At 53.5% G+C, this 25,440-nt stretch overlaps 1 protein-coding gene and 1 long non-coding RNA gene across 4 annotated transcripts in view; one reads left to right on the top strand and one right to left on the bottom strand.

The window, feature by feature from the left end:
• slc12a1 (solute carrier family 12 member 1) overlaps positions 1-25,440 on the top strand; it is a 126,114-nt gene that overhangs the window by 28,031 nt on the left and 72,643 nt on the right. For both annotated transcript variants that reach the window (XM_041178415.1, XM_041178414.1), the window contains exons 8-9: positions 3,550-3,701; positions 7,400-7,507. In XM_041178415.1, the coding sequence (XP_041034349.1) occupies positions 3,550-3,701; positions 7,400-7,507 (260 nt within the window). The remainder of the gene's footprint in view (positions 1-3,549; positions 3,702-7,399; positions 7,508-25,440) is intronic.
• The window catches only part of LOC121272035, a 105,084-nt gene continuing 96,572 nt past the window's right edge, over positions 16,929-25,440 (bottom strand). Inside the window, exon 5 of one of the 2 annotated variants that reach the window (XR_005941839.1) lies at positions 16,929-17,001. This is a non-coding gene — a long non-coding RNA (uncharacterized LOC121272035). The remainder of the gene's footprint in view (positions 17,002-25,440) is intronic. The other variant, XR_005941838.1, reaches the window with a different exon arrangement.

The raw sequence follows: 25,440 nt of genomic DNA, 5'->3' as shown, positions 1-25,440 counted from the left end.
GTGACCCCTAATTTTAAATTAGTGTCCCCTAGTTCTGGACTCAACCACAGGAGGAATTATCCTTTCCATGTCCACTTTGTCAAGACCATTCAGGATCTTGTATACTTCTTTCAGGTCACCCCTCAATCTTCTCAACTCCAGTGGAAACAAGCCCAGCCTGTCCAACCTGTCCTCACAAGACAATCTGTTCATTCCAGTTATCAATCTAATAAACCTCCTCTGAACTACCTCCAACACATTTACAGCCTTCCTTAGATAAGAAAACTAAAACTGCACACAGTATTCAAGATGCGATCTCCCCAATGCCCTGCATAACACCCTCACTTTTATGTTCCGTACCTCTCATAATAAATGATAGCATTCCGTTAGCTGCCTTGATTACATGATGTACCTGCATACTAACTTTTTGTGACTCATGCATTAGAACACCTAGATCCCCTTCCACCTCAGAATTCTGCAGTCGTTCTCTGTTTAAGTAATACTCTGCTTTTTTATTCTACCTGCCAAAGTGAACAGCTTCACATTTTCCCATGCTATACTCCGTCTGCCAGATTTTTGCCCACTCACTTAAATTATCTACATCTGTCTGAAAACTCCTATGTCTTCTTCATAACATACTTTCCTGCTTATCTTTGTGTTGCCTGCAAATTTAGCTCTCATGCCTTTGCTCCACTTGTCTAAGTCATTGATGTAAATTGTAAAAAGTTGAGTCCCCAGCACAGACCCCTACAGGACTCCACTTCTCACATCCTGTCAATCAGACAAAGACCCATTTATGTATACTGTTTTCTGCCAGCCAGCCAATCTTCTGTCCAGGATGATGTTACCCCCTATGTCCTGAGCGTTTATTTTCTGAAATAACTTTGTGGCACCTTATCGAATGCTTTCTGGAAATTCAAGTACAGTATGTCCAAAGGCTCCTCTGTATCCACTGCACATATGTTACTCCTTCAAAGAACTCTCAAATAAATTGGTTAAATATGATTTCTCTTTTATGAGAAAGGCTGACTCTTGCCAGTAACCTTGAATTTTTCTAATTGCCCATCTATAACCTCTTTAATGATTGACTCTAATACTTTCCTCATGACAGACATCAAACTAACTGGCCCATATTTTGTTTTTTGCCTCCCACCCTTCTTGATTAGAGGGGTTGTATTTGCTACTTTCCAGTCTGATTGAACCTTTCCAGAATCTAGGGAATTTTTGGAAAATTAACACCAACACATCCACCTCATTAGCCACCTCTTTTTAAGACCCTGGGATGAAGTCCATCTGGACCCAGAGACTTGTCAGCCCACATCTCAGTCAGTTTGCTCAGTACCTCTTCCTTAGTGATTTGTAATGTCATCAAGTTCCTCTTTTCCTGCCACCTCCTGATTTACAACTATTACTGGAATGCTTTTTGTATCATCTATAGTGAAGATAGAAGGAAAATATAATTTGTTCATTTCATCTGCCATTGCCTTATTAACTCCCTATTCTCACTCTCTAGAGGAGCAACACTCACTTACCTACTCTTTTCCTGTTTGAATGCCTATAGAAACTCTTGCTTTCCGTTTTTACATTTATAGCTAGCTTCCCCTCATACTCAAATTTCTTTCTCTTGATTAACCTTTGTCATTCTCTGCCCTTCTTTATATTCTGACCAATCATCTGACTTTCCACTCATCTTTGCGCAGTTTGTGTGCTTTTTCCTCAAGTTTGATGCTTTCCCTTACTACTTTAGATAACCATGGATGGTAGGTTGTCCTTTTAGAATTTTTCTTTATAGTCGGAATATACTTATTCTGAGTTTTCTGAAATATCCCCTGGAATGTCTGCCACTGCTTCTCTATTGACTATCCCCCAGCCTCATATCCCAGTTCGCTTCAAGCTAGCTCAGCTTTCATGCCCACACAATTGCCCCTATTTAACTTTAAAATACTAATCTTAGACCCACTCTTCTCCCTTTCAATCTGGATGTAAAATTTAACCATATTGTGGTCACTGCTATCTAGGGCTGCCTTTACCTTGAGGTCATAAATTAATCCTGTCTCAATACCAAGTCTAATATAATCTGCTCTCTGGTTGGTTCCAGAACCTGCTGCCCTAAGAAACTATCTCAAAAGCATTCTCTGAAACTCCTCATCAAAGCAATGACTGCCAATCTGATTTCTCCAGTTTATAAGTAGATTAAAGTCAGCTATGATTATTACTGTCCCTTTATCACAAGCACCCAATATTTTTGTCCTACGTTGTGATTACTGTTAGGGGGCCTGTAGACCATTCCCCCTAATGCTTCTTTCTCCCTACTATTCCTCATCTCCACCCAAACCAATTCTACATCCTGATCCCTGAGCCAAGGTGATCTCTAACCATTGCGCAAATGCCATCCTTGATTAACAATGCTACCTCTCCACCTATGTCATTGGTACCTACAAGGACCACGACAACTGGATCCTCCCCCTCTCACTGCAAGTTCTTCAACCCTGAGCAGATGTCCTGACCCCTGGCACTGGGTAGGCAACATCACTGTCTAGACTCTCGCTCATTGCTGTAGAGAACAGTGTCAATCTCCTTCACTATGCTGTCCCCTACTAAATGTTCCTTTTTGCTCCCTGTACTCGAATGGCTTCCTGTATCATGGTGCCATGGCCAGTTTGCTCATCCACCCTGCAGCCTCTGCTCTCATCCATATAAGCTGGGTGAACCTCAAACCTGTTGGACAATTGCAGAGACTCGCACTCCTGCCTCTGGGTCCCCTTACCTGCCTCACTTGCAGCCACATCCTCCTGTCCCTGACCATTGACCAAATCAGAAGACCCTATCTATTCTAAGTGGTGTGACTGCTTCCTGGTACAAAACATCCAGGTAACTTTCCCCCTCCCTGATGTGCTGCAGAGTCTGCAGTTCACCCTCCAGCTCAGTGACTCCGAGCCAAAGTTCCTCAAGCCGCAAACACTCACTGCAGATCACAGATTTATCCATGTGCTCCTAGATGCTGCAGCCTTGATACTTCACCTGTCCTACCATCCTTAATGTGTTTTAAATAATCACTTAATTATATTAATCACTTATTTATGTTGCTTTTTAAATATATTTTAATAACTTTACCACCATTTTGTGAACTATTTTAAAAATGTTTTTTCTGCTGTTGTGGCCAACATTTAGTCTGGTGGTCTTGACTGAAGGATAAATAATCTGGTCATTTATCTCATTGTTTAATGCGACCCTTTGCTGTGTGCAAATAAACTGCTATATTTGACTACACAACAACAATGACTACAGTTTAAAAGTACTTCTGAAAAGAACCTGCACAATTATCCTGTGGCCATGAAAGCACTGTATAAAAGGCTGCAGAAAGCAGCACGCTACTACCTTCTCAGGGGCATTTAGGGATGGGCAATAAATACTAGCCTAACCAGGAATGCCTGTATCCCATTAACAAATAAAAAAAAAAGTTTATAAGCTGAAAGTCTCTTGAGCTATAACCTCTGATAGTTAAACTCTCTTTATTTGAGAATTAAGCTAGACATTTATTTTAGTGAGATCTATTTGCTTTCCTTGCAGGTGCTACCATTGTACGTGATGCTACTGGAAGTATCAATGATACTATCAGTTCTTCGACAAGCTGTAATGGTTCGGCAGCCTGTATGCTGGGATATGATTTCTCTGTCTGCAATACACAGACCTGCAATTTTGGTTTAATGAATAACTTCCAGGTAATACTTATTTGGTCAATTGAACCGAGGTAATAGCAATTTTCAACTTTATCTCTGGAGTATAGACATGGCATTGCAAGTCTGCTATCTATTACAGAAAACAGCCCAAATTTCCTTTCCAGTGGAATCAATTAGAGGTGGTCAGTCTAAATTTCAGATTGACACCGTTTACTTGGAATTTTTTCTGGTTTAGGAATTTGGATTTGAGCAGCAACAGCCACCTTTTTTGGAGGGAATGACTTGGATCTGTAAGTCAGGCCTCTCTGGATGGGAATAGTCACTGGAGTCCTCCGTTCCTGTTTTATTAATTTAAGCTTAAAACCTGCCCTTTATCCTGGGCTTGTTCTTTACTTGGATTATTTTATGCAGACCTGAGGTTTGGTTCATTTTGATCACTTTAACATGTATTGATATGGACACTAAAGATACCACAGTATCATTTGAAGAAGAGTAGGGTGCTTTCTAGGCATTAAGGCTAGCATTCCTATCTTCACAACCAAACAAAAGCGGAATAACTGGGCATTCATTTCAGTTTTGTTTTTAAGGCGATGTTACAGGTGCAGAGTGGTTGCCATGTTTGCCTGTGTAGGACTGCATCCCAAGTATAATGAATTACATGTGACATATCAGTGACATAAGATGTGTATATAGATGCATGTATTTCTGTTGCTATAAAGAGAAAAGAAAAACTTGCATATGTATAGTGCTTTTCATGACCACTGGACATCTCAAAACACTTTACAACCAATGAAGTACTTCTGAATTATAAGGTGGAATAGTCTGCCCCATGTCACTGGAGGGTGTCGTGGCAAGCGGGAGGTGGACAATCCCATGGGAATGGAATTTTACAGTTCCGACAGCAGGAACTTGCGGTCCCAACTGTCGTGGCGGATACTGGTGGATCGTCATTCCTGCTTGAGGCCATTAGGAAGCCCTTCCACACACCATTGTCAGGATTCAAGTGAACCACTGACTGGAAACCCCACCCCGGCCGTGGCCGGTTTTCATACTGGTCCGGAGTATGCCTGGAACAAGGTGTGCACATGTCAGGGCATACCTGATTGGAGGCCTCTGGCAGCTTGCAGAACCTGTAAGAAGTCCCACATGGTAGACCCAGGTAGAGCAGAGGATGGGTGGAGCATAGATTAGGTAGACCCTTGAGTGGCTGGAGCATCCAGGATTTGGATCATGGAGCACAGTCAGCTGCATGAGATACGTGACTGTCTGTATTGTTTAGTGAGTGAGGGGTAATGCAAAAGACTGGGAGGTGGGGTGGGTGTGGAGGCCCAGAGCAGGTTGGGTGAGGTTTAGGGTGTTAGGGGAAACAGAGTTGCTGTGGAAGGGTCTTGGAATGGGTATGGTGAGTGTGGGAGGGGCTGTGGTGGACTGAGGGGTGCTTAATGCAAGGGGGGGGACATGCAGGTGAAATGAGAAGAGTGAGGGAGGGAAGGGTTCAGAGGGAGGAGTCTGTGGTGTTGATTGCTGAGTCCTGGGGTGCAAACCGAGGGAATTAGTGATATAGAGGGGTGGTGACAGTTAAAGGAGGCAGTGGAATCTGGTAGGATGGGAGAGTGATGGTTTGGCAATTTTGGGTGAAGGGGTGGCGAGGGTTGTTTGAGGGCAGATGAGGCATTTCCACAGTAACTGGGGTGGGTGCCTCAGGAAGGGAGGGCACATACACGTTAACCTTTATAGGATGGAGGGTAATGGTGGTGGGGTCGGGGGTGCTTCAGGGTGACACCAGGAGGGTCAATAGTTGGGGGAGGGTAAAAGCTGTTCGATTGTCTCGAAGTGTACTCTCCGCATGGCTGCTTAGAACCTTGAGGTAGAGAAATCAAGATGCTGGATAGGAGTTGGCTCATCACATGGGTGGAGCTGCAGTCTAGTTGACTGCATCTGAAGGGGAGCCCCAGCATGTAGTCCTTACAATGCAAAGGCATTTGAACTGATGAATGCGTGAAGGGCAAAGGATCAGCATGCATGGAAGACTTCTTGCGCATAGTTTGCAAGGATTCTGGCAAAGATCATAGCCTCCCTGTGCATGTATGATTCCAGAGAATATGGACCCAGCCTGGGGTATCCTCCTGAAAAGCGGGGTTGGGGGGGCACATAGGCTTAACGACTAAGAATCACAATGAAACCACTTCAGACCTCATTAAAGTGCAAGTGTAGACTAGTAACAAAAGTGTATCAACATTGAACAATGAGAGTTCACCCATGAGACCATGTGTGAAATCAGAACATAATTTTTCTTTGCCTGCCATTGTTTTGGTGCCACCCTGACATCCAAAGCAGGGGTGGAGGCTGCTGACCACTTTGCCCTGTTCACTTTGATGACTTTGGTGTGTGTCCTCAAGGCCTGGTGAGTCCCAGCTTACTTTGGGTCTTCTGCTCTGGTGTGGCTGCACCCTCTGTGATCAGAGGCTGAAGCTGATGGGGTCACAGATAAAGGGCATTTTGAAGGGCCATATAGTCTGAGTGCTGTGTGGAGGTCCCAGGGGTGTCTTTTTGCCATTCTTGTGTACGCCCACAGTGCAGTTAGGGAGGGAGTTTCAGGATTTTGACCCAGCGAATGGCGTTTTATTTCCAATTTAGGATGGTGAGTGGCTTGGAGGGCAATTTCCAAGTGGTGGTGTTCCCATGTATCTGCTGTCCTTCTAGATGGTAGTGGTATGGGCTTGGAAGGTGCTGCCTAAGGAGCCTTGGTGAATTCCTGCAGTGCATCTTTTAGATGGTACACACTGCTGCTACTGTGTGTCGATGGTGGAGGGAGTGAATGTTTATGAAAGGGGTGCCAATCAAGCAGGCTGCTTTGTCCTGGGTGGTGTCAAGTTTCTTGAGTGATATTGGAGCTGTACTTAATCCAGGCAAGTGGAGAGTATTCCATCACATTCCTGACTTGTGTCTTGCAGATGGTGGGACAGGCTTTGGGGAGTCGGGAGATTAGTTACTCGCTGCAGGATTCCTAGACTCTGACATGCTCTTGTAGCCACAGCATTTATATAGCTAGTCCAGTTCAGTTTCTGGTCGATGGTAACCCCCCGCCCCCAGGATGTTAACTGGGGGATTCAGTGATGGTAATGCCATTGAATGTGGAGGGGCTGTGGGTAGATTCTCTCTTGTTGGAGATGGTCATTGCCTGGCATTTGTGTGGCATGAATGTTACTTGCCACTTGTCAGCCCAGGCCTGGATATTGTCCAGGTCTTGCTGCGTTTGGACTGCTTCAGTATCCGAGGAGTCACAAATGGTGCTGAACATTGTGCAGTCATCAGCGAACATCCTTATGATGGAAGGAAAGTAATTGATGAAACAGCTGAAGATGGCAGGGCCTAGGACACTACCCTGAGGAATGCCCCTGGGGGAGTGAAGAGTGCAAGATGAAAAGCTTTGACAGCATGTCTCTATTTTTAGCAATACTGTTCTGTACTACCAAACGGCTACTTTTTTTTTTTCTTGGCTACAGAAGTGATCAAAAAGTTTGCAGTTGGGATTTGGTATTGCATAATGCAAAAATTTTAATCACTTTGCCATGTTTAACATCAATTAAATGAACTGGTAAAGGAACCAAATGTTAATGTAAGTGGAATAAAGAAAACCTTTTTGTTTCTGAAATTAAACAAATATTTTTGTAAGTATTTACTTAAACTATGATACCAGGAATGGAAGAGCAGTGAGGCATTATTTCCTTATTTTGTAGGTTATGAGCATGGTTTCTGGTTTTGGACCCCTCATTACTGCGGGAATCTTTTCAGCCACTCTTTCCTCTGCCCTGGCCTCATTAGTCAGTGCACCCAAAATTTTCCAGGTAAGAAAGAATATAAGTTAATTTTCAGTGATAAAATATAATAGAGAAACTTGTTTTTCTTGTGTATTAACATATTTTTCTGAACATGAAAGTTGTTTGTACTGTAATCTGAGAATGCATCTCTTTTTATAGCATTATAGCCAAATTACAACAAAAGAGACATTAGACAATAGGCACATATTAAGTTACTCTCTAGGTAACTGAAATTACGTTTTATATACTTGATCCAAAATATAACATGCGATATTATTTCACATTTGTAGAATACAGGAAAGCCATTGTGCGCACACTAGTCGTCATTGAGTTCCATTTATACTCATGCCTATGTAGTGCTGTGATGCATCTCTTTATTCCATCAGTGAGGCCAACTTTCTTGGCTTACCTGTGACATTGTTATTGTGAGTTCTACCTTCTTTCATAGGAACCGGGGAAGGTTTGGGTACAATCTAGGTATGTTCCACAAGGGGGAAAGGAGGGCAACCAAAGCCTGAGCTTTGTTGATAGAGTTGAAGAATATAACAGAAAAGGGAGGCATGTGCCAGATTTCAGTTTGACAATATAATGGAGAATTAGGTTCAATAAGAAAGATAAAGTAATGTACAAGAACAGATTGATGGCTAACATAAAAGAGAATGCTAAAGTATTCTGTAGGCTTATTAACAGTTGTTAAAGGACTGATGGAGCCAATTAGGGACAAAAACGGAGATTTGTAGGTGGAGGTAGAAAGCATGGCCGAGAACTTATTAGGGACAGGGTTGGCAGTGAACTGAAACCCTTGTACCTTTCCCATCTATAATCAGAGTGGTTTTTGGAGAGGAAGATGTGGGTGTTTCTTAGCCCCCCCCCACCAGAGTACATTGTCAATTTACAAAACAGCAGCAAGTTTTTGTGGATATAAATAAAAATGATTGTTTATTCGTGCATTCACTCTGAAATTCTGAACTCTGTTAATCGCTCAGTGCGTATGCTCGCTTTCGCTCAAAAACTATAGTTAGAGAGAATAGAGTGCTTTTGCAATTTGTAAACAAAGACTAGTTCACAGTTCACGGTATCTGACTGGTTATAGGAGAGCAGTTGTTGCAGATCTGGTAAAGAAAGGAGTCTTCTCCACTCTTGAATTGTAGTTTAGATTAGTAGCTGTTTATTGCAGGGTTCCCTCGGAGAGATGAATGTTCAGCAGGTCACAAAGCTAGACACTTGTGTTTTTTATATCAGGAAGTCCAATTTTTTTAAAGCTGGACTTGGATTTAGGAACCTGGCTAGAAGAATGTTTAAGATTTTTACAGCCTCCAGGTTCCCAAAGGCCTTCTCTTGCAGCTGCTGTTTCTTGCAGTGTTTTCTGCAGATTGCCCACATCTTTCCGGGTCTGAGCTTTGGTATCAGAAGCCAGTTTCGGTCTTATGATTGGCTGCTGTTGTCCACCCAGAATGGTTTAAAGCTGAAGGCCATTGCTATACAATAGAGATAAGTGATGGCTCTTCAAGCCCACTTCCAGAGAGTTTTCTGCAGTTCTCCTTCGTTGAATTGCAAACTTGGAGGCATGGAGTCTAGAAGTCCATTGATTCTGAGTTTGGAGTGAACTACAAACAATGGCAGGCGTGAATTTCACAGGGGTGTCCACTCAAGGAGGAGTCCCGCACTTGGGCTGATTCAACTAGGAACTTTCCAGAAACATGATGAGTCAGTTTGCAGAAGTCACCTGATCCTTGGCAGGTATCTTAGCCACATGGTTAATGTTCATTTTTAAAAAATATGAGTTTCAGAAGCTTTCTTATGAGCACAATTGATGTTTAAAGTGATGACTAGGGTATGCCTTTACTGGGCATAACATAGTCAATCAGTACTTTGCATCAGTGTTTACCAAGGAAGAAGACGTGACAAAGTTATTGTAAATGAGGAGCTTGTCGGAACACTGGAATAGATTAAAAATAGAAAAGGAGGTACGAGAACTGCTGGTAGAATTTAATGTTATGTTGTCTCCAGGCCCAGAGGGGGCCCATCCTGAGTTGCTGAGGGAAGCAAGGATAGAAATAATAGAGCCACTGGCCACAGTCTTCCAATTCTTCTTGCAATCATTTGACATCACTCCTGTTTCTAAGTGTTACACCCTTGTTCAAAAAAAGGGAGAGGGATAATAACCCTGGAAATTACAGATCAAGTCAGTTTAATGTCGATGGTGGTTGGGGAAAAAATAAATAGCCATTGGGACAAGCATTGACTAAAGAAAATGTGTCGATTTTCTGGGGCAAATCATGTTTGACTAACTTATATTTTGATGAGGCAACAGTGATAGGATGAGGGCACTCCAGATACTGTGTACGTGGACTTTCCAAAGGTGTTTGTTGAAGTCCTGCATATTAAGGTTGTTAGCAAAGTTGAGGCCCATGGGATAAAAGGGTGAGTAGCAACATGAATACAAAATTGGCTAAGTGATAGGAGACAAGGTGCTGTTTTTTTTTCCAAGACTGGAAAGAGGTATATAGTGGTGTTCGCTAGAGTTCAGTACCAGAACTGCTACTGTTTTTGATGTACTTTAATTGGGTTTGGGCGTAAAGGGCACAGTTTTGGAAGTGTAGTAAACTGAGACAGATAGTAATAGATTTCGAGGACATGGATAAGATGGTGGAATGGGTGGGTATATGGCAGATAAAATTCAACATAGAAAAGTGTGAGGTGATGCATTTTGGTAGGAAGGATGAGAAGAGACACCTGGGGGTGTTTGTGCACCAACCTTTTGAAGGTGACAGGACAGATTAATAAATAAGCATTTGGGATCCTGGGCTTTTCAAAGATACACAGGCTAGGATTTTTCCAATGGCGGCTGGGCTGGGCTGGGTGGGAGTGGGCGCGGAGCTGATTGCCACCCATTGGCTCCACACCACCATTTTACGTGAACAGGCTGATTAAGGCCCGCCCAGCGTAAATTGGGGCTCCCGAGATCAGAGGGAAGGGGTGGGTGGCGTTGGGAGGCCAATGACCACCGGGTCCAATGGCAACCCGGCAGTCTGTTCAAAAACGGTGCAGGCTGCTATCCGAAGGCTGCCACTGATGTCGGACGGGGGATGTCGGATAGTGTCCTTGGAGAGCAGGTCAGGCGGGAGGGCAGGTCGGTGGGGCAGTCAGCCCCGAGGTTTTTGGATGAGTGCCTTGCTGCACTCCTCGAGGAGGTGGCGCCAAGCCGCAAGATCCTGGTCCGAAGGGGCGAGAGAAGGAGCCCCCCCCCCCCACACACACACACACCCACACATAGCAATACGTGCCTGGGAGGAGGTGGCAGAACGGGTCAGCTCCTATGATGTGGTGAGATGCACCTGGGTGCAGTGCCACAAGTTGGTTTAATGACCTCTTGCAATTGGGAAGGGTGAGTACTGTGTTGACCGTGTTGGCATGGGTCACTTAGCACAGCAGTTAGGTTGGGCGGCCCCCTGGAACCCCCCCCACCCCTCAAACTTCGAATTTTGTTTTTTTTATTCATTCATTCATGGGATGTGGCCTTTGCTGGGTGGGCCAACATTTATTGCCCATCCCTAGTTGCCCCTGAGGGGGTGGTGCTGAGCTGTCTTCTGGATCCACTGCATGTGGTGCAGGAATACCCACAGTGCTCTTTGGAGGCGAGATCCAGGATTTTGACCTAGCGACAGTGGTGGAGCGCCGAAACATTTCAAAGTCAGGATGCTGAGCGGCTTGGAGGGGAACTTCCAGGTGGCAGTGTTCCCATCTACCTGCTGCCCTTGTCCTTCTAGGTGGTAGTATTTGTGGGTTTGGAAGGTCTTAAGAGTGAGTGTGGCAAATGTGATGGAGGCAGCATCTGGGCAAGGGGGTCAGCCCTGGCTGCTTGAAATGAGTGTATGGTGGCCCCTGGGTCATGAATCGGATGAGCCCTGCAAGGTTTCCCTCAGGTGAGGGTGGTAAGGCTGCAATGGCAATGCAGGTACAGGGTGGACTAATCAGTGCTCCCCTTTCAGGAGAAGACACCGCACAATAATGCAGGGCAGCTGCGGACTGGTGGAGGGCAGCCCTATCTTATGACCAGATACGAGCAGGTGGCACTGGAGCTGGAGAGGTGCCATGTGCCCAGGTCAACCGGCTGTGGTGAGGTTGGGGTGCCACTGGGAGGTAAGAGTGCTGTGTGCTGAGGTCACAATGTCTGTCAGTGCAAATATTCCACTGTTGACTGTATATTGATTTCAGCCTCCACCGTGGGTTGCCCATTGATAATGGAAGGAGGAATGCATCCTGATCTGGATGCCAGGCATGCACATTAACAGCGTAACAACTTCAACTAATCAAATGTCCTTGTCCTTGTTCTTCCTTTCAGCCTCACCAGATCACGCCCGGACTCAGGAGGCAGAGGGACTGCTGCTGACCCCTGAGTGCACAGAAAATATAACACACCAGCATAACACCCTCTCAGCCAGGCAGGCACCAGCGCAGATACCAGCACCTCGGTGGGGATAAGATTTTCGGCTAGTATCTTGGTACACAGTGGTGAGTGCACTTCACACTTACTTGCGGTACAGGCGGAGACAGAGTGCCCAGGGCACCAGCACTTGGAGGAATGCTGGGACCAGGAACATGCTCAGTCAGTGGCTGATGTGCCTCTGGAGTTGTCCCTGAAGCAGCAGATGCTGGCAGTCCAGCAGGGTGTGCGGGAGAATCTGGCGGAGATATTTGAGGGAATGCATGCCAAGGTCTCCATGATGGAGGAGTTCATGCAGAGCGTGAGCAATGCAATGACCCTCATGGCCGAGCACAATGCCTCCTCCATGGAGAGAGTGATGATTCTCATGGAGACGCTCCTCCAGGAGAACAATCAGGGCTTCCTGGGGATGCACTCAGACCTGCAAGCCCTCACAGTGGCATTGTCCTCAGGTGGTCAGTGTCAGTGTGGGAGATGGATTGGGCACCCAGTATCCCATATAGGTGCCTATCCACTAATGGTGAGCAGGGAAGTCCAAAGTGACCTCACAGCGCATGAGCTGCCTGTTGTCTCTGCGGGCTGCTCTTGGCGCTCCAGGTGGCAGCAGCAGCTCCTCCACCCCGCTGCCAGTGACCATGGCATCCGATGAGGCTGTGGTGATTGGGGAGATGCCAGCTGTAGCACTGGCTGCTCCCTCCCAGGCGGGGCCAGCAATGGCTCCACGGGCCAGAGGACGCCCGCCAAGGTCATCAAGGCCAACAGGACAGCAGAATGAGCGGGCTGCCTTCAATGCCGGTGCCAGCAAGGGGGGAGCACCTAGATGTAGCACCCGCAAGTGTTAATCTGCTTAGGCACAACACTAGTGGTTTTCTTCTGCCCCATGTTTAAGTAGGTATACTGTTTAGCACCTTTTTACTGTACTGTGATTTCTGTATGCAAGTTGGCAATCATTAAATGTTTTGGTTCTCAACAAACCTCTGGATGCTTCATTAGTTCTGCAGGTGAAGGGGAACCCATGATGTTGAGTGACTTGTTTGTCATTGAGCTTTATTGAAAAGGCACATGGTTAATGTTCCTGACCAGGGAAATGTTGCTCTGTTATCGAGTATAGAGCTGCAGCCCTGCCATGTGTTGGTGGTTCATCTTTGACAGGCGTTGGATCAAAGCCTCCCAGGTGTCCCTGCCTCCCTGGAGGTTGCCTGGGTCGGTGTTTATCCCCTCAGCGTTCTCCTGTGCGTGCTCATCCTCGGACTCACTACTGGACTTATCGCAGCCAGAGCATCTGCGTCTATGCCATCTTCCTCCGCTGCAACCCCCCCTTTCCAGCACCAGATTGTGAAGAGTGCAGCATGCAACCACTATCAGTGGCACACGATCTGTTGGGCATCGGAAGCGCGTTTTGAGAAGATCGATGGTTCTCTCTACCACGGCCCTTGTGGAGGCATGGCTCCTATTGTACCGCTCGGCCTCTGTTCTTGGATGGCGGAAGAGTATCATGAGCCATCTTTTGAGGGGATAGCCCTTGTCACCCAGCAGCCATCCATCTCATCGGGCTGGAACACTGAAGAACCTCGGCACCTGGGAGTGTCTCAGGATGTATGCATCATGGGAGCTGCCTGGGCACCTTGCACTGACTTTACAGAATCTGCATCCTATGGTCTCACACTATCTGAACGTTCATGAAGTGGAATCCCTTCCTGTGGACTAAGACTCCCAGTTCACCCACTGGTGCCTTGATGGCCACCAGCGCGCAATCGATTGCAACCTGGATGCAGGGGAACCCAGCAATCACGACAAAGCCTCTGGCTCACTCTGCCTGGCTGGTCTCATCTGAGTGGTAGTGAATGAAAGTCAATGCACGCCTGAACAGAGCGTCTGTCACCAGCTTGACACAACTGTGGACAGCTGACTGGGACCACAAAGGTCACCCACTGACCCCTGGAAAGGGCCAGAGGCATAGAAGTTGAGGGCAGCTGCGACCTTCAGTGCCGCTGGCATGGTTTGTCCATCCGCACACTTGGAGCTGATCTCAGGGCTGATCATCTGACAGATGGCAGCAGGATATTGACATCTTCTGCGGCCCCTTCCGCCTTGGACTTCCTGTTGGCCTTGTGTCCCTTGTGCCTGCCTCTGTCCTCCCAAAGGTGGCTCCCCTGGAGGCTGAATATGGCCTCCTCCTGCTTCTGGCCCTCTTTTTTTCTCCTCAGAGGAGGTGATTCCAGTGGAGAGCACAGTCCCCATTCCCAGGGTAAGGGAAGGCTGTCTGATACCTGCAATGCCCCAAGTGTTATGATTCCTCCAGAGTCCTGAACTCAAGCTTGTTCTTTCTATCAAAGCAGCTCTGAAGAGAATTGAAGTTGTCCTGTTCACACAAGCAAGTAGCAGTAAGTTTAAAAACTAAAGCTCTAACTACTCGCATTAGCGAGCTCATTCGCCCCTCTTATCCCGCCGGGGGGTGAGGTTTTTAAAAATGTGGCCAGCCCGTTGTGCCCATGCGACGCACTGAAAATTGCAGGGGCTGTGAAAAATCGTTTTCAGTTGCTGCCTCAAGGGCCTTAACTGGCTCGTTAATTAATGGCGGGTGCGCCTCTGAACTCAGCGCACGCCCGCCTAACAAAATATCATGATGGCGCGCGGTGATGTCGGGACACATGCTCGACATCATCGCCCATCATTTTGTGTCTGGTCAGCCCCCGCACGCCAATCTGAAAATTCTGCCCATAGGGCACAAAAACCAAATCTTATATAAAATACTAGTCAGGCCCCAGCTGGAGTATTGTGCCCAATTCTGGACACCAAGCTTTAAGAAGGACATGAAGGAGACAGTACAAGTGGGGTTTCCTAGAAAGGTTTCAGTGATGAGGGATTACAGTTATCTGGATAGACTGGAGAAACTGGGATTGGTGTCCTTAGAGCAGTGAAAACTAAGGAGATCTGATAGAGGCGTGGCATGGAGGACTTAGATTAAATAAAGAAATTGTTTTAGTGGTGGAAGGGTCGATAACCAAAGAGATTTAGAATCGGGGCTAACATGAAAACTTTTTTATGCAATGAATTGTTAAAATTTGAAATGCACTGCCTGATAGGGTGGTGGATGCAGATTTTACAAGCTTCAGAAGAGAATTGGATAAACACTTGAAGGAAAAAAAGTTGCAGGGATATGGGGAATGCTTTTCGAAGGTACCAGCACAGACTGGGTGGGCCTTATTCTGATTTGTATTGGCCATTCATTCAGCCCCTCGAACCTATTCTGCCATTCATTACCAACTTTGATTCTGTAACCCTTAAACTTGTGTTAGGCAAGGGTATTGTTAATGTCAGGTTTGAAATTTTAAATTTATCTTCATAAAAAGTTGATTAGATGAGTTTTGTCTCTATCTACCCTGTGAACTCCTTTAACCATAAGCACCTCAATTAGATCATTGCTTTTTGCAGGGAATATAAGCCTAACCTTTGCAACCTGTCCATAGTTTAACCCTCTTAGCCTCAGTATCATTCTGATGAATTTGCATTGCATACTCTCCAGGGCCAGTATATTCTTTGAGATGCAGTGTCCAAAATTGCATGTGATACTTCAATTATGATCTAACCAGGGCTTTATATTACAAACCTCATTCTACTTCTTTGTATTCTAGCCCCTGAGAGAAAAGCCAACATTCCATTAGCATTTAAAATTGTATTTAGAATTATTGAGAGACACAACCCCGAAGAATTTCATTGGCCCATTGTGTCTCTGTTTGATCTAGCAGTTGTGCACAGCCCCACATAACTTTGTAACCACTTCCTCATCCTTAAGTACCTGTCTAATTCCCTTTTAACATTATTCATGAAATCAGCTGTTACACCTTTTCAGCTAGAAGGCTTTGAAGAGGGTACCAAACACTTTCTGAAAAAAAATTTCCTCCTGTGTATCTTTTCCCAATGGTTTTAATTAATGAACTCTAGTTTACCATTGCCACTGAAGGTGGACAGAGTTAATGTTTTCACCCATGTTTGGTTGTCTGTTTATCTGTAAACAATATATCTCAGAACTAATGGACGGATTTCAACGAACACTTGTATAAAGATTAGTATAGCCCATAGAAGAAGTGACGGCAAAGTTGTGGTTCCAGATCTGGATCTTGGATTTTTTTTTAAAAGGATTTGTTAACATTGAGAGATGGGGAAAATTGACTTTTTTAGCATGTTGTGGGTTGTTTTATTTAGAATGTTGTGCATTGTCTCGGTAGTGTTTGTCATAGCTGTCAACATGTGAGTTGAGTTTTCAAAGCAGGTTTTTGGATGTGGATTGACCTCCTCAGTGAGATGGAAGCTCTGAATTTTAAAAAAAAATTTTCAGCTTTGTAGTTAGTGTCAACCAAGCAGGGAAAAGCCTCGAGGACAAGCTACGTAATTGTAATAAGTTTGTGTTAACACAGCATGGTGGAGATATGCATTCTGCTGAGTGCCTTCAATTGTTAATGAACTGGCTAGAGGGATTTCTTTCTTCCCTATTTACTTTTGTCAAAACCGCATCATGCAAACCTTTGGTAGATCACCTCTTAACCTTCTCCAATTAAAAGTGAACAGCCTTAATCTTTTCAACCTCCTTATAACCAAAATCCCTCATCCTTGGTTACATTCTGGTAATCTTCCTTTACACGCATTCTATTGCAGTTGTCTACAATACTCCTGCCTAATCAGTGATTTATAAGAGCGAGAGTATGATCTGTTTTGCTTTGATGCTCTAGTCCTTTATTTATAAAACCAAGTAATTCATTTGCTTTTTTAAATCACCTAACCCCTTGCCGTCCCACCTTTTTAAGGATTTGTGTATATGAACACTATCATCTGCAAACTTTATAGATGTAGGAAACAACATTCTATTAGTCACCCTTTGGTATATCAGTGTTAGTTGCAAAAATAAGTTCCACAGGCAATAGCAGTGCATGATCTTTCCAATTTTAGAATTGACATATATGTGATGCTTCATCAGCCAGATAGATGACTGATCATTCAGCTGCATCCCTGATATGGCGTGGAGTGGACAATCCTCAAATCAGTGGCATAGGGTTGGATCCTGGATCTGCCTGACCTGGTGAAGAAAGCAATGGCAGTTTCAGAATGCAAGGTTCAGCACAGTGTTGATTTAGGTGTGCAGTTCTTTTAGCTATCATTGCATTTACTTGCCATTAGCTGACCACAATGCCTGGCCTGCAAGCAAAAAGCCCACGCTGCAGCAGCAGAGCTCGAGGTGTAGCTCCCTCCCAGCTCACAGTTCACAGCAGCTCTGAAAGTAGCTACACTTCCCATATTAGGACTGGATGGGGAGTGCACGATGTCTTCTCTTTTTGCAGCTTTAGTCTTGGGGCGTCACTACCTCTGCTTCTGCCTGGCACGCGCACGCTATCCCCCTCTGTCTGGCGCACTCGCTCTCTTACCCTCCCCCCCTTCTCTGTGCCTGGCTTTCTCACTCTCTCCCCTCCCCCTCTCTGTCTGGCTGTTGCTCTCCCCCCCCACCCTCTCTCTCTGTGTCTGGCTCTCTCCCACCCTCTGTGTCTGACTCTCTCCCACCCCCCTCTCTCTCTGTGTCTGGCTCTCTCCCACCCTCTGTGTCTGGCTCTCTCCCACCCCCCTCTCTCTCTGTGTCTGGCTCTCTCCCACCCCCTGTGTCTGGCTCTCTCCCACCCCCCTCTCTCTCTGTGTCTGGCTCTCTCCCACCCCCTGTGTCTGGCTCTCTCCCACCCCCCTCTCTCTCTGTGTCTGGCTCTCTCCCACCCCCTGTGTCCGGCTCTCTCCCACCCCCTGTGTCCGGCTCTCTCCCACCCCCTGTGTCCGGCTCTCTCCCACCCCCTGTGTCCGGCTCTCTCCCACCCCCTGTGTCCGGCTCTCTCCCACCCCCTGTGTCCGGCTCTCTCCCACCCCCTGTGTCCGGCTCTCTCCCACCCCCCTGTGTCCGGCTCTCTCCCACCCCCTGTGTCCGGCTCTCTCCCACCCCCTGTGTCCGGCTCTCTCCCACCCCCTGTGTCCGGCTCTCTCCCACCCCCTGTGTCCGCCTCTCTCCCACCCCCTGTGTCCGGCCTCTCTCCCACCCCCTGTGTCCGGCTCTCTCCCACCCCCTGTGTCCGCCTCTCTCCCACCCCCTGTGTCCGCCTCTCTCCCACCCCCTGTGTCCGCCTCTCTCCCACCCCCTGTGTCCGCCTCTCTCCCACCCCCTGTGTCCGCCTCTCTCCCACCCCCTGTGTCCGCCTCTCTCCCACCCCCTGTGTCCGCCTCTCTCCCACCCCCTGTGTCCGGCTCTCTCCCACCCCCTGTGTCCGGCTCTCTCCCACCCCCTGTGTCCGCTCTCTCTCCACCCCCTGTGTCCGCCTCTCTCCCACCCCCTGTGTCCGCCTCTCTCCCACCCCCTGTGTCCGCCTCTCTCCCACCCCTGTGTCCGCCTCTCTCCCACCCCCTGTGTCCGCTCTCTCTCCCACCCCCTGTGTCCGCCTCTCTCCCACCCCCTGTGTCCGCCTCTCTCCCACCCCCTGTGTCCGGCTCTCTCCCACCCCCTGTGTCCGGCTCTCTCCCACCCCCTGTGTCCGCCTCTCTCCCACCCCCTGTGTCCGCCTCTCTCCCACCCCCTGTGTCCGCCTCTCTCCCACCCCCTGTGTCCGCCTCTCTCCCACCCCCTGTGTCCGCTCTCTCCCACCCCCTGTGTCCGCCTCTCTCCCACCCCCTGTGTCCGCCTCTCTCCCACCCCCTGTGTCCGCCTCTCTCCCACCCCCTGTGTCCGCCTCTCTCCCACCCCCTGTGTCCGCCTCTCTCCCACCCCCTGTGTCCGCCTCTCTCCCACCCCCTGTGTCCGCCTCTCTCCCACCCCCTGTGTCCGCCTCTCTCCCACCCCCTGTGTCCGCCTCTCTCCCACCCCCTGTGTCCGCCTCTCTCCCACCCCCTGTGTCCGCCTCTCTCCCACCCCCTGTGTCCGCCTCTCTCCCACCCCCTGTGTCCGCCTCTCTCCCACCCCCTGTGTCCGCCTCTCTCCCACCCCCTGTGTCCGCCTCTCTCCCACCCCCTGTGTCCCCTCTCTCCCACCCCCTGTGTCCGCCTCTCTCCCACCCCCTGTGTCCGCCTCTCTCCCACCCCCTGTGTCCGCCTCTCTCCCACCCCCTGTGTCCGCCTCTCTCCCACCCCCTGTGTCCGCCTCTCTCCCACCCCCTGTGTCCGCCTCTCTCCCACCCCCTGTGTCCGCCTCTCTCCCACCCCCTGTGTCCGCCTCTCTCCCACCCCCTGTGTCCGCCTCTCTCCCACCCCCTGTGTCCGCCTCTCTCCCACCCCCTGTGTCCGCCTCTCTCCCACCCCCTGTGTCCGCCTCTCTCCCACCCCCTGTGTCCGCCTCTCTCCCACCCCCTGTGTCCGCCTCTCCTCCCACCCCCCTGTGTCCGCCTCTCTCCCACCCCCTGTGTCCGCCTCTCTCTCCCACCCCCTGTGTCCGCCTCTCTCCCACCCCCTGTGTCCGCCTCTCTCCCACCCCCTGTGTCCGCCTCTCTCCCACCCCCTGTGTCCGCCTCTCTCCCACCCCCTGTGTCCGCCTCTCTCCCACCCCCTGTGTCCGCCTCCTCTCTCCCACCCCCTGTGTCCGCCTCTCTCCCACCCCCTGTGTCCGCCTCTCTCCCACCCCCTGTGTCCGCCTCTCTCCTCCACCCCCTGTGTCCGCCTCTCTCCCACCCCCTGTGTCCGGCCTCTCTCCCACCCCCTGTGTCCGGCCTCTCTCCCACCCCCTGTGTCCGCCTCTCTCCCACCCCCTGTGTCCGCCTCTCTCCCACCCCCTGTGTCCGCCTCTCTCCCACCCCCCTGTGTCCGCCTCTCTCCCACCCCCTGTGTCCGCCTCTCTCCCACCCCCTGTGTCCGCCTCTCTCCCACCCCCTGTGTCCGCCTCTCTCCCACCCCCTGTGTCCGCCTCTCTCCCACCCCCTGTGTCCCGCCTCTCTCCCACCCCCTGTGTCCGCCTCTCTCCCACCCCCTGTGTCCGCCTCTCTCCCACCCCCTGTGTCCGCCTCTCTCCCACCCCCTGTGTCCGCCTCTCTCCCACCCCCTGTGTCCGCCTCTCTCCCACCCCCTGTGTCCGCCTCTCTCCCACCCCCTGTGTCCGCCTCTCTCCCACCCCCTGTGTCCGCCTCTCTCCCACCCCCTGTGTCCGCCTCTCTCCCACCCCCTGTGTCCGCCTCTCTCCCACCCCCTGTGTCCGCCTCTCTCCCACCCCCTGTGTCCGCCTCTCTCCCACCCCCTGTGTCCGCCTCTCTCCCACCCCCTGTGTCCGCCTCTCTCCCACCCCCTGTGTCCGCCTCTCTCCCACCCCCTGTGTCCGCCTCTCTCCCACCCCCTGTGTCCGCCTCTCTCCCACCCCCTGTGTCCGCTCTCTCCCACCCCCTGTGTCCGCCTCTCTCCCACCCCCTGTTCCGCCTCTCTCCCACCCCCTGTGTCCGCCTCTCTCCCACCCCCTGTGTCCGCCTCTCTCCCACCCCTGTGTCCGCCTCTCTCCCACCCCCCTGTGTCCGCCTCTCTCCCACCCCCTGTGTCCGCCTCTCTCCCACCCCCTGTGTCCGCCTCTCTCCTCCACCCCCTGTGTCCGCCTCTCTCCACCCCCTGTGTCCGCCTCTCTCCCACCCCCTGGGTCCGCCTCTCTCCCACCCCCTGTGTCCGCCTCTCTCCCCACCCCCTGTGTCCGCCTCTCTCCCACCCCTGTGTCCGCCTCTCTCCCACCCCCTGTGTCCGCCTCTCTCCCCACCCCCTGTGTCCGCCTCTCTCCCCACCCCCTGTGTCCGCCTCTCTCCCCACCCCCTGTGTCCGCCTCTCTCCCCACCCCCTGTGTCCGCCTCTCTCCCCACCCCCTGTGTCCGCCTCTCTCCCACCCCCTGTGTCCGGCTCTCTCCCCACCCCCTGTGTCCGGCTCTCTCCCCACCCCCTGTGTCCGGCTCTCTCCCCACCCCCTGTGTCCGGCTCTCTCCCCACCCCCTGTGTCCGGCTCTCTCCCCACCCCCTGTGTCCGGCTCTCTCCCACCCCCTGTGTCCGCCTCTCTCCCACCCCCTGTGTCCGCCTCTCTCCCCACCCCCTGTGTCCGCCTCTCTCCCACCCCCTGTGTCCGCCTCTCTCCCACCCCCTGTGTCCGCCTCTCTCCCCACCCCCTGTGTCCGCCTCTCTCCCCACCCCCTGTGTCCGCCTCTCTCCCCACCCCCTGTGTCCGGCCTCTCTCCCACCCCCTGTGTCCGCCTCTCTCCCACCCCCTGTGTCCGCCTCTCTCCCCACCCCCTGTGTCCGGCCTCTCTCCCACCCCCTGTGTCCGGCCTCTCTCCCCACCCCCTGTGTCCGCCTCTCTCCCACCCCCTGTGTCGCCTCTCTCCCACCCCCTGTGTCCCGCCTCTCTCCCACCCCCTGTGTCCGCCTCTCTCCCACCCCCCTGTGTCCGCCTCTCTCCCACCCCCTGTGTCCGGCCTCTCTCCCACCCCCTGTGTCCGCCTCTCTCCCCACCCCCTGTGTCCGCCTCTCTCCCACCCCCTGTGTCCGGCCTCTCTCCCACCCCCTGTGTCCGGCCTCTCTCCCCACCCCCTGTGTCCGCTCTCTCCCCACCCCCTGTGTCCGCTCTCTCCCACCCCCTGTGTCCGCTCTCTCCCACCCCCCCTGTGTCCGCACTCTCTCCCCACCCCCCTGTGTCCGCCTCTCTCCCCACCCCCCTGTGTCCGCCTCTCTCCCACCCCCTGTGTCCGGCCTCTCTCCCACCCCCTGTGTCCGCCTCTCTCCCCACCCCCTGTGTCCGCCTCTCTCCCCACCCCCTGTGTCCGCTCTCTCCCCACCCCCTGTGTCCGCCTCTCTCCCACCCCCTTGTGTCCGCTCTCTCCCCCACTCCCCTGTGTCCGCCTCTCTCCCACCCCCTGTGTCCGCCTCTCTCCCACCCCCTGTGTCCGCCTCTCTCCCCACCCCCCCTGTGTCCGCCCTCCTCTCCCCACCCCCCTAGGTGTCCGCCTCTCTCCCCACCCCTGTGTCCGCCTCTCTCCCACCCCCCTGGGTCCGCTCTCTCCCCACCACCCCTGTGTCCGCCTCTCTCCCCACCCCCTGTGTCCGCCCTCTCCTCCCCACCCCCTGTGTCCGCCTCTCTCCCCACCCCCTGTGTCCGCCTCTCTCCCCACCCCCTGTGTCCGCCTCTCTCCCCACCCCCTGTGTCCGGCCTCTCTCCCACCCCCCTGTGTCCGCCTCTCTCCCCACCCCCTGTGGTCCCGCCTCTCTCCCACCCCCTGTGTCCGCCTCTCTCCCCACCCCCTGTGTCCGCCTCTCTCCCCACCCCCCTGTGTCCGCCTCTCTCCCCACCCCCTGTGTCCGCCTCTCTCCCACCCCCTGTGTCCGCCTCTCTCTCCCACCCCCTGTGTCCGCCTCTCTCCCACCCCCTGTGTCCGCCTCTCTCCCCACCCCCTGTGTCCGCCTCTCTCCCCACCCCCTGTGTCCGCCTCTCTCCCACCCCCTGTGTCCGCCTCTCTCCCACCCCCTGTGTCCGCCTCTCTCCCCACCCCCTGTGTCCGCCTCTCTCCCCACCCCCTGTGTCCGCCTCTCTCCCCACCCCCTGTGTCCGCCTCTCTCCCACCCCCTGTGTCCGCCTCTCTCCCACCCCCTGTGTCCGCCTCTCTCCCCACCCCCTGTGTCCGCCGCTCTCTCCCACCCCCTGTGTCCGCCTCTCTCCCCACCCCCTGTGTCCGCCTCTCTCCCACCCCCTGTGTCCGCCTCTCTCCCCACCCCCTGTGTCCCGCCTCTCTCCCCACCTCCCTGTGTCCGCCTCTCTCCCCACCCCCTGTGTCCGCCTCTCTCCCCACCCCCTGTGTCCGCCTCTCTCCCCACCCCCTGTGTCCGCCTCTTCCCCACCCCCCTGTGTCCGCCTCTCTCCCCACCCCCTGTGGTCCGCCTCTCTCGCCCACCCCCTGTGTCCGCCTCTCTCCCACCCCCTGTGTCCGCCTCTCTCCCCACGCCCCTGTGTCCGCCTCTCACCCCACCCCCTGTGTCCGCCTCTCTCCCCACCCCCTGTGTCCCGGCCTCTCTCCCCACCCCCTGTGTCCGCCTCTCTCCCCACCCCCTGTGTCCGCCTCTCTCCCCACCCCCTGTGTCCGCCTCTCTGCCCCCACCCCCTGGTCCGCCTCTCTCCCCACCCCCTGTGTCCGCCTCTCTCCCCACCCCCTGTGCCGCCTCTCTCCCCACCCCCTGTGTCCGCCTCTCTCTCCCCAACCCCCTGTGTCCCGCCTCTCTCCTCCCCCCCCTGTGTCCGCCTCTCTCCCACCCCCTGTGTCCGCCTCTCTCCCCACCCCCTGTGTCCGCCTCTCTCCCACCCCCTGTGTCCGCCTCTCTCCCACCCCCTGTGTCCGCCTCTCTCCCACCCCCTGTGTCCGCCTCTCTCCCACCCCCTGTGTCCGCCTCTCTCCCCCCCCCTGTGTGCGCCTCTCTCCCCACCCCCTGTGTCCGCCTCTCTCCCACCCCCTGTGTCCGCCTCTCTCCCACCCCTGTGTCCGCCTCTCTCCCACCCCCTGTGTCCGCCTCTCTCCCACCCCCTGTGTCCGCCTCTCTCCCCACCCCCTGTGTCCGCCTCTCTCCCACCCCCCCTGTGTCCGCCTCTCTCCCCACCCCCTGTGTCCGCCTCTCTCCCCACCCCCTGTGTCCGCCTCTCTCCCCACCCCCTGTGTCCGCCTCTCTCCCCACCCCCTGTGTCCGCCTCTCTCCCACCCCCTGTGTCCGCCTCTCTCCCCACCCCCTGTGTCCGCCTCTCTCCCCACCCCCTGTGTCCGCCTCTCTCCCACCCCCTGTGTCCGCCTCTCTCCCACCCCCTGTGTCCGCCTCTCTCCCACCCCCTGTGTCCGCCTCTCTCCCCACCCCCTGTGTCCGCCTCTCTCCCACCCCCTGTGTCCGCCTCTCTCCCCACCCCCTGTGTCCGCCTCTCTCCCACCCCCTGTGTCCGCCTCTCTCCCCCCCCCTGTGTCCGCCTCTCTCCCACCCCCTGTGTCCGCTCTCTCCCCCTCCCCCACCCCCTGTGTCCGCCTCTCTCCCACCCCCTGTGTCCGCCTCTCTCCCCACCCCCTGTGTCCGCCTCTCTCCCCCCCCCCTGTGTCCGCCTCCTCTCCCACCCCCTGTGTCCGCCTCTCTCCCCACTCCCCTGTGTCCGCCTCTCTCCCCACCCCCTGTGTCCGCCTCTCTCCCACCCCCTGTGTCCGCCTCTCTCCCCACCCCCTGTGTCCGCCTCTCTCCCCCCCCCTGTGTCCGCCTCTCTGCCCCACCCCCTGTGTCCGCCTCTCCCCCACCCCCTGTGTCCCGCCTCTCTCCCCACCCCCTGGTGTTCCGCCTCTCTCCCCACCCCTGTGTCCGCCTCTCTCCTCCACCCCCTGTGTCCGCTCTCTCCCTCACCCCCTGTTCCGCCTCTCTCCCCACCCCCTGTGTCCGCCTCTTCTCCCCACCCCCTGTGTCCGCCTCCTCTCTCCCCACCCCCTGTGTCCGCCCTCTCTCCCCACCCCCTGTGTCCGCCTCTCCCCCACCCCCTGTGTCCGCCTCTCTCCCACCCCCTGTGTCCGCCTCTCTCCCACCCCCTGTGTCCGCCTCTCTCCCACCCCCCCTGTGTCCGCCTCTCTCCCACCCCCTGTGTCCGCCTCTCTCCCACACCCCTGTGTCCGCCTCTCTCCCCACCCCCTGTGTCCGCCTCTCTCCCACCCCCTGTGTCCGCCTCTCTCCCACCCCCTGTGTCCGCCTCTCTCCCACACCCCTGTGTCCGCCTCTCTCCCACCCCCTGTGTCCGCCTCTCTCCCACCCCCTGTGTCCGCCTCTCTCCCCACCCCTGTGTCCGCCTCTCTCCCACCCCCTGTGTCCGCCTCTCTCCCACCCCCTGTGTCCGCCTCTCTCCCCACCCCCTGTGTCCGCCTCTCTCCCACCCCCTGTGTCCGCCTCTCTCCCCACCCCCTGTGTCCGCCTCTCTCCCACCCCCTGTGTCCGCCTCTCTCCCACCCCCTGTGTCCGCCTCTCTCCCCACCCCCTGTGTCCGCCTCTCTCCCACCCCCTGTGTCCGCCTCTCTCCCCACCCCCTGTGTCCGCCTCTCTCCACACCCCCTGTGTCCGCCTCTCTCCCCACCCCCTGTGTCCGCCTCTCTCCCACCCCCTGTGTCCGCCTCTCTCCCCACCCCCTGTGTCCGCCTCTCTCCCCACCCCCTGTGTCCGCCTCTCTCCCCACCCCCTGTGTCCGCCTCTCTCCCACCCCCTGTGTCCGCCTCTCTCCCACCCCCTGTGTCCGCCTCTCTCCCCACCCCCTGTGTCCGCCTCTCTCCCACCCCCTGTGTCCGCCTCTCTCCCCACCCCCTGTGTCCGCCTCTCTCCCCACCCCCTGTGTCCGCCTCTCTCCCACCCCCTGTGTCCGCCTCTCTCCCCACCCCCTGTGTCCGCCTCTCTCCCCACCCCCTGTGTCCGCCTCTCTCCCACCCCCCCTTGTCCGCCTCTCTCCCCACCCCCTGTGTCCGCCTCTCTCCCCACCCCTGTGTCCGC

Source organism: Carcharodon carcharias, chromosome 32 (assembly GCF_017639515.1).
Source record: "Carcharodon carcharias isolate sCarCar2 chromosome 32, sCarCar2.pri, whole genome shotgun sequence".
Classification (NCBI taxonomy): Eukaryota; Metazoa; Chordata; class Chondrichthyes; order Lamniformes; family Lamnidae; genus Carcharodon; species Carcharodon carcharias.
Note: the sequence above shows the minus strand (reverse complement) of the source record. Positions and strands in the feature narration are given on the sequence as shown.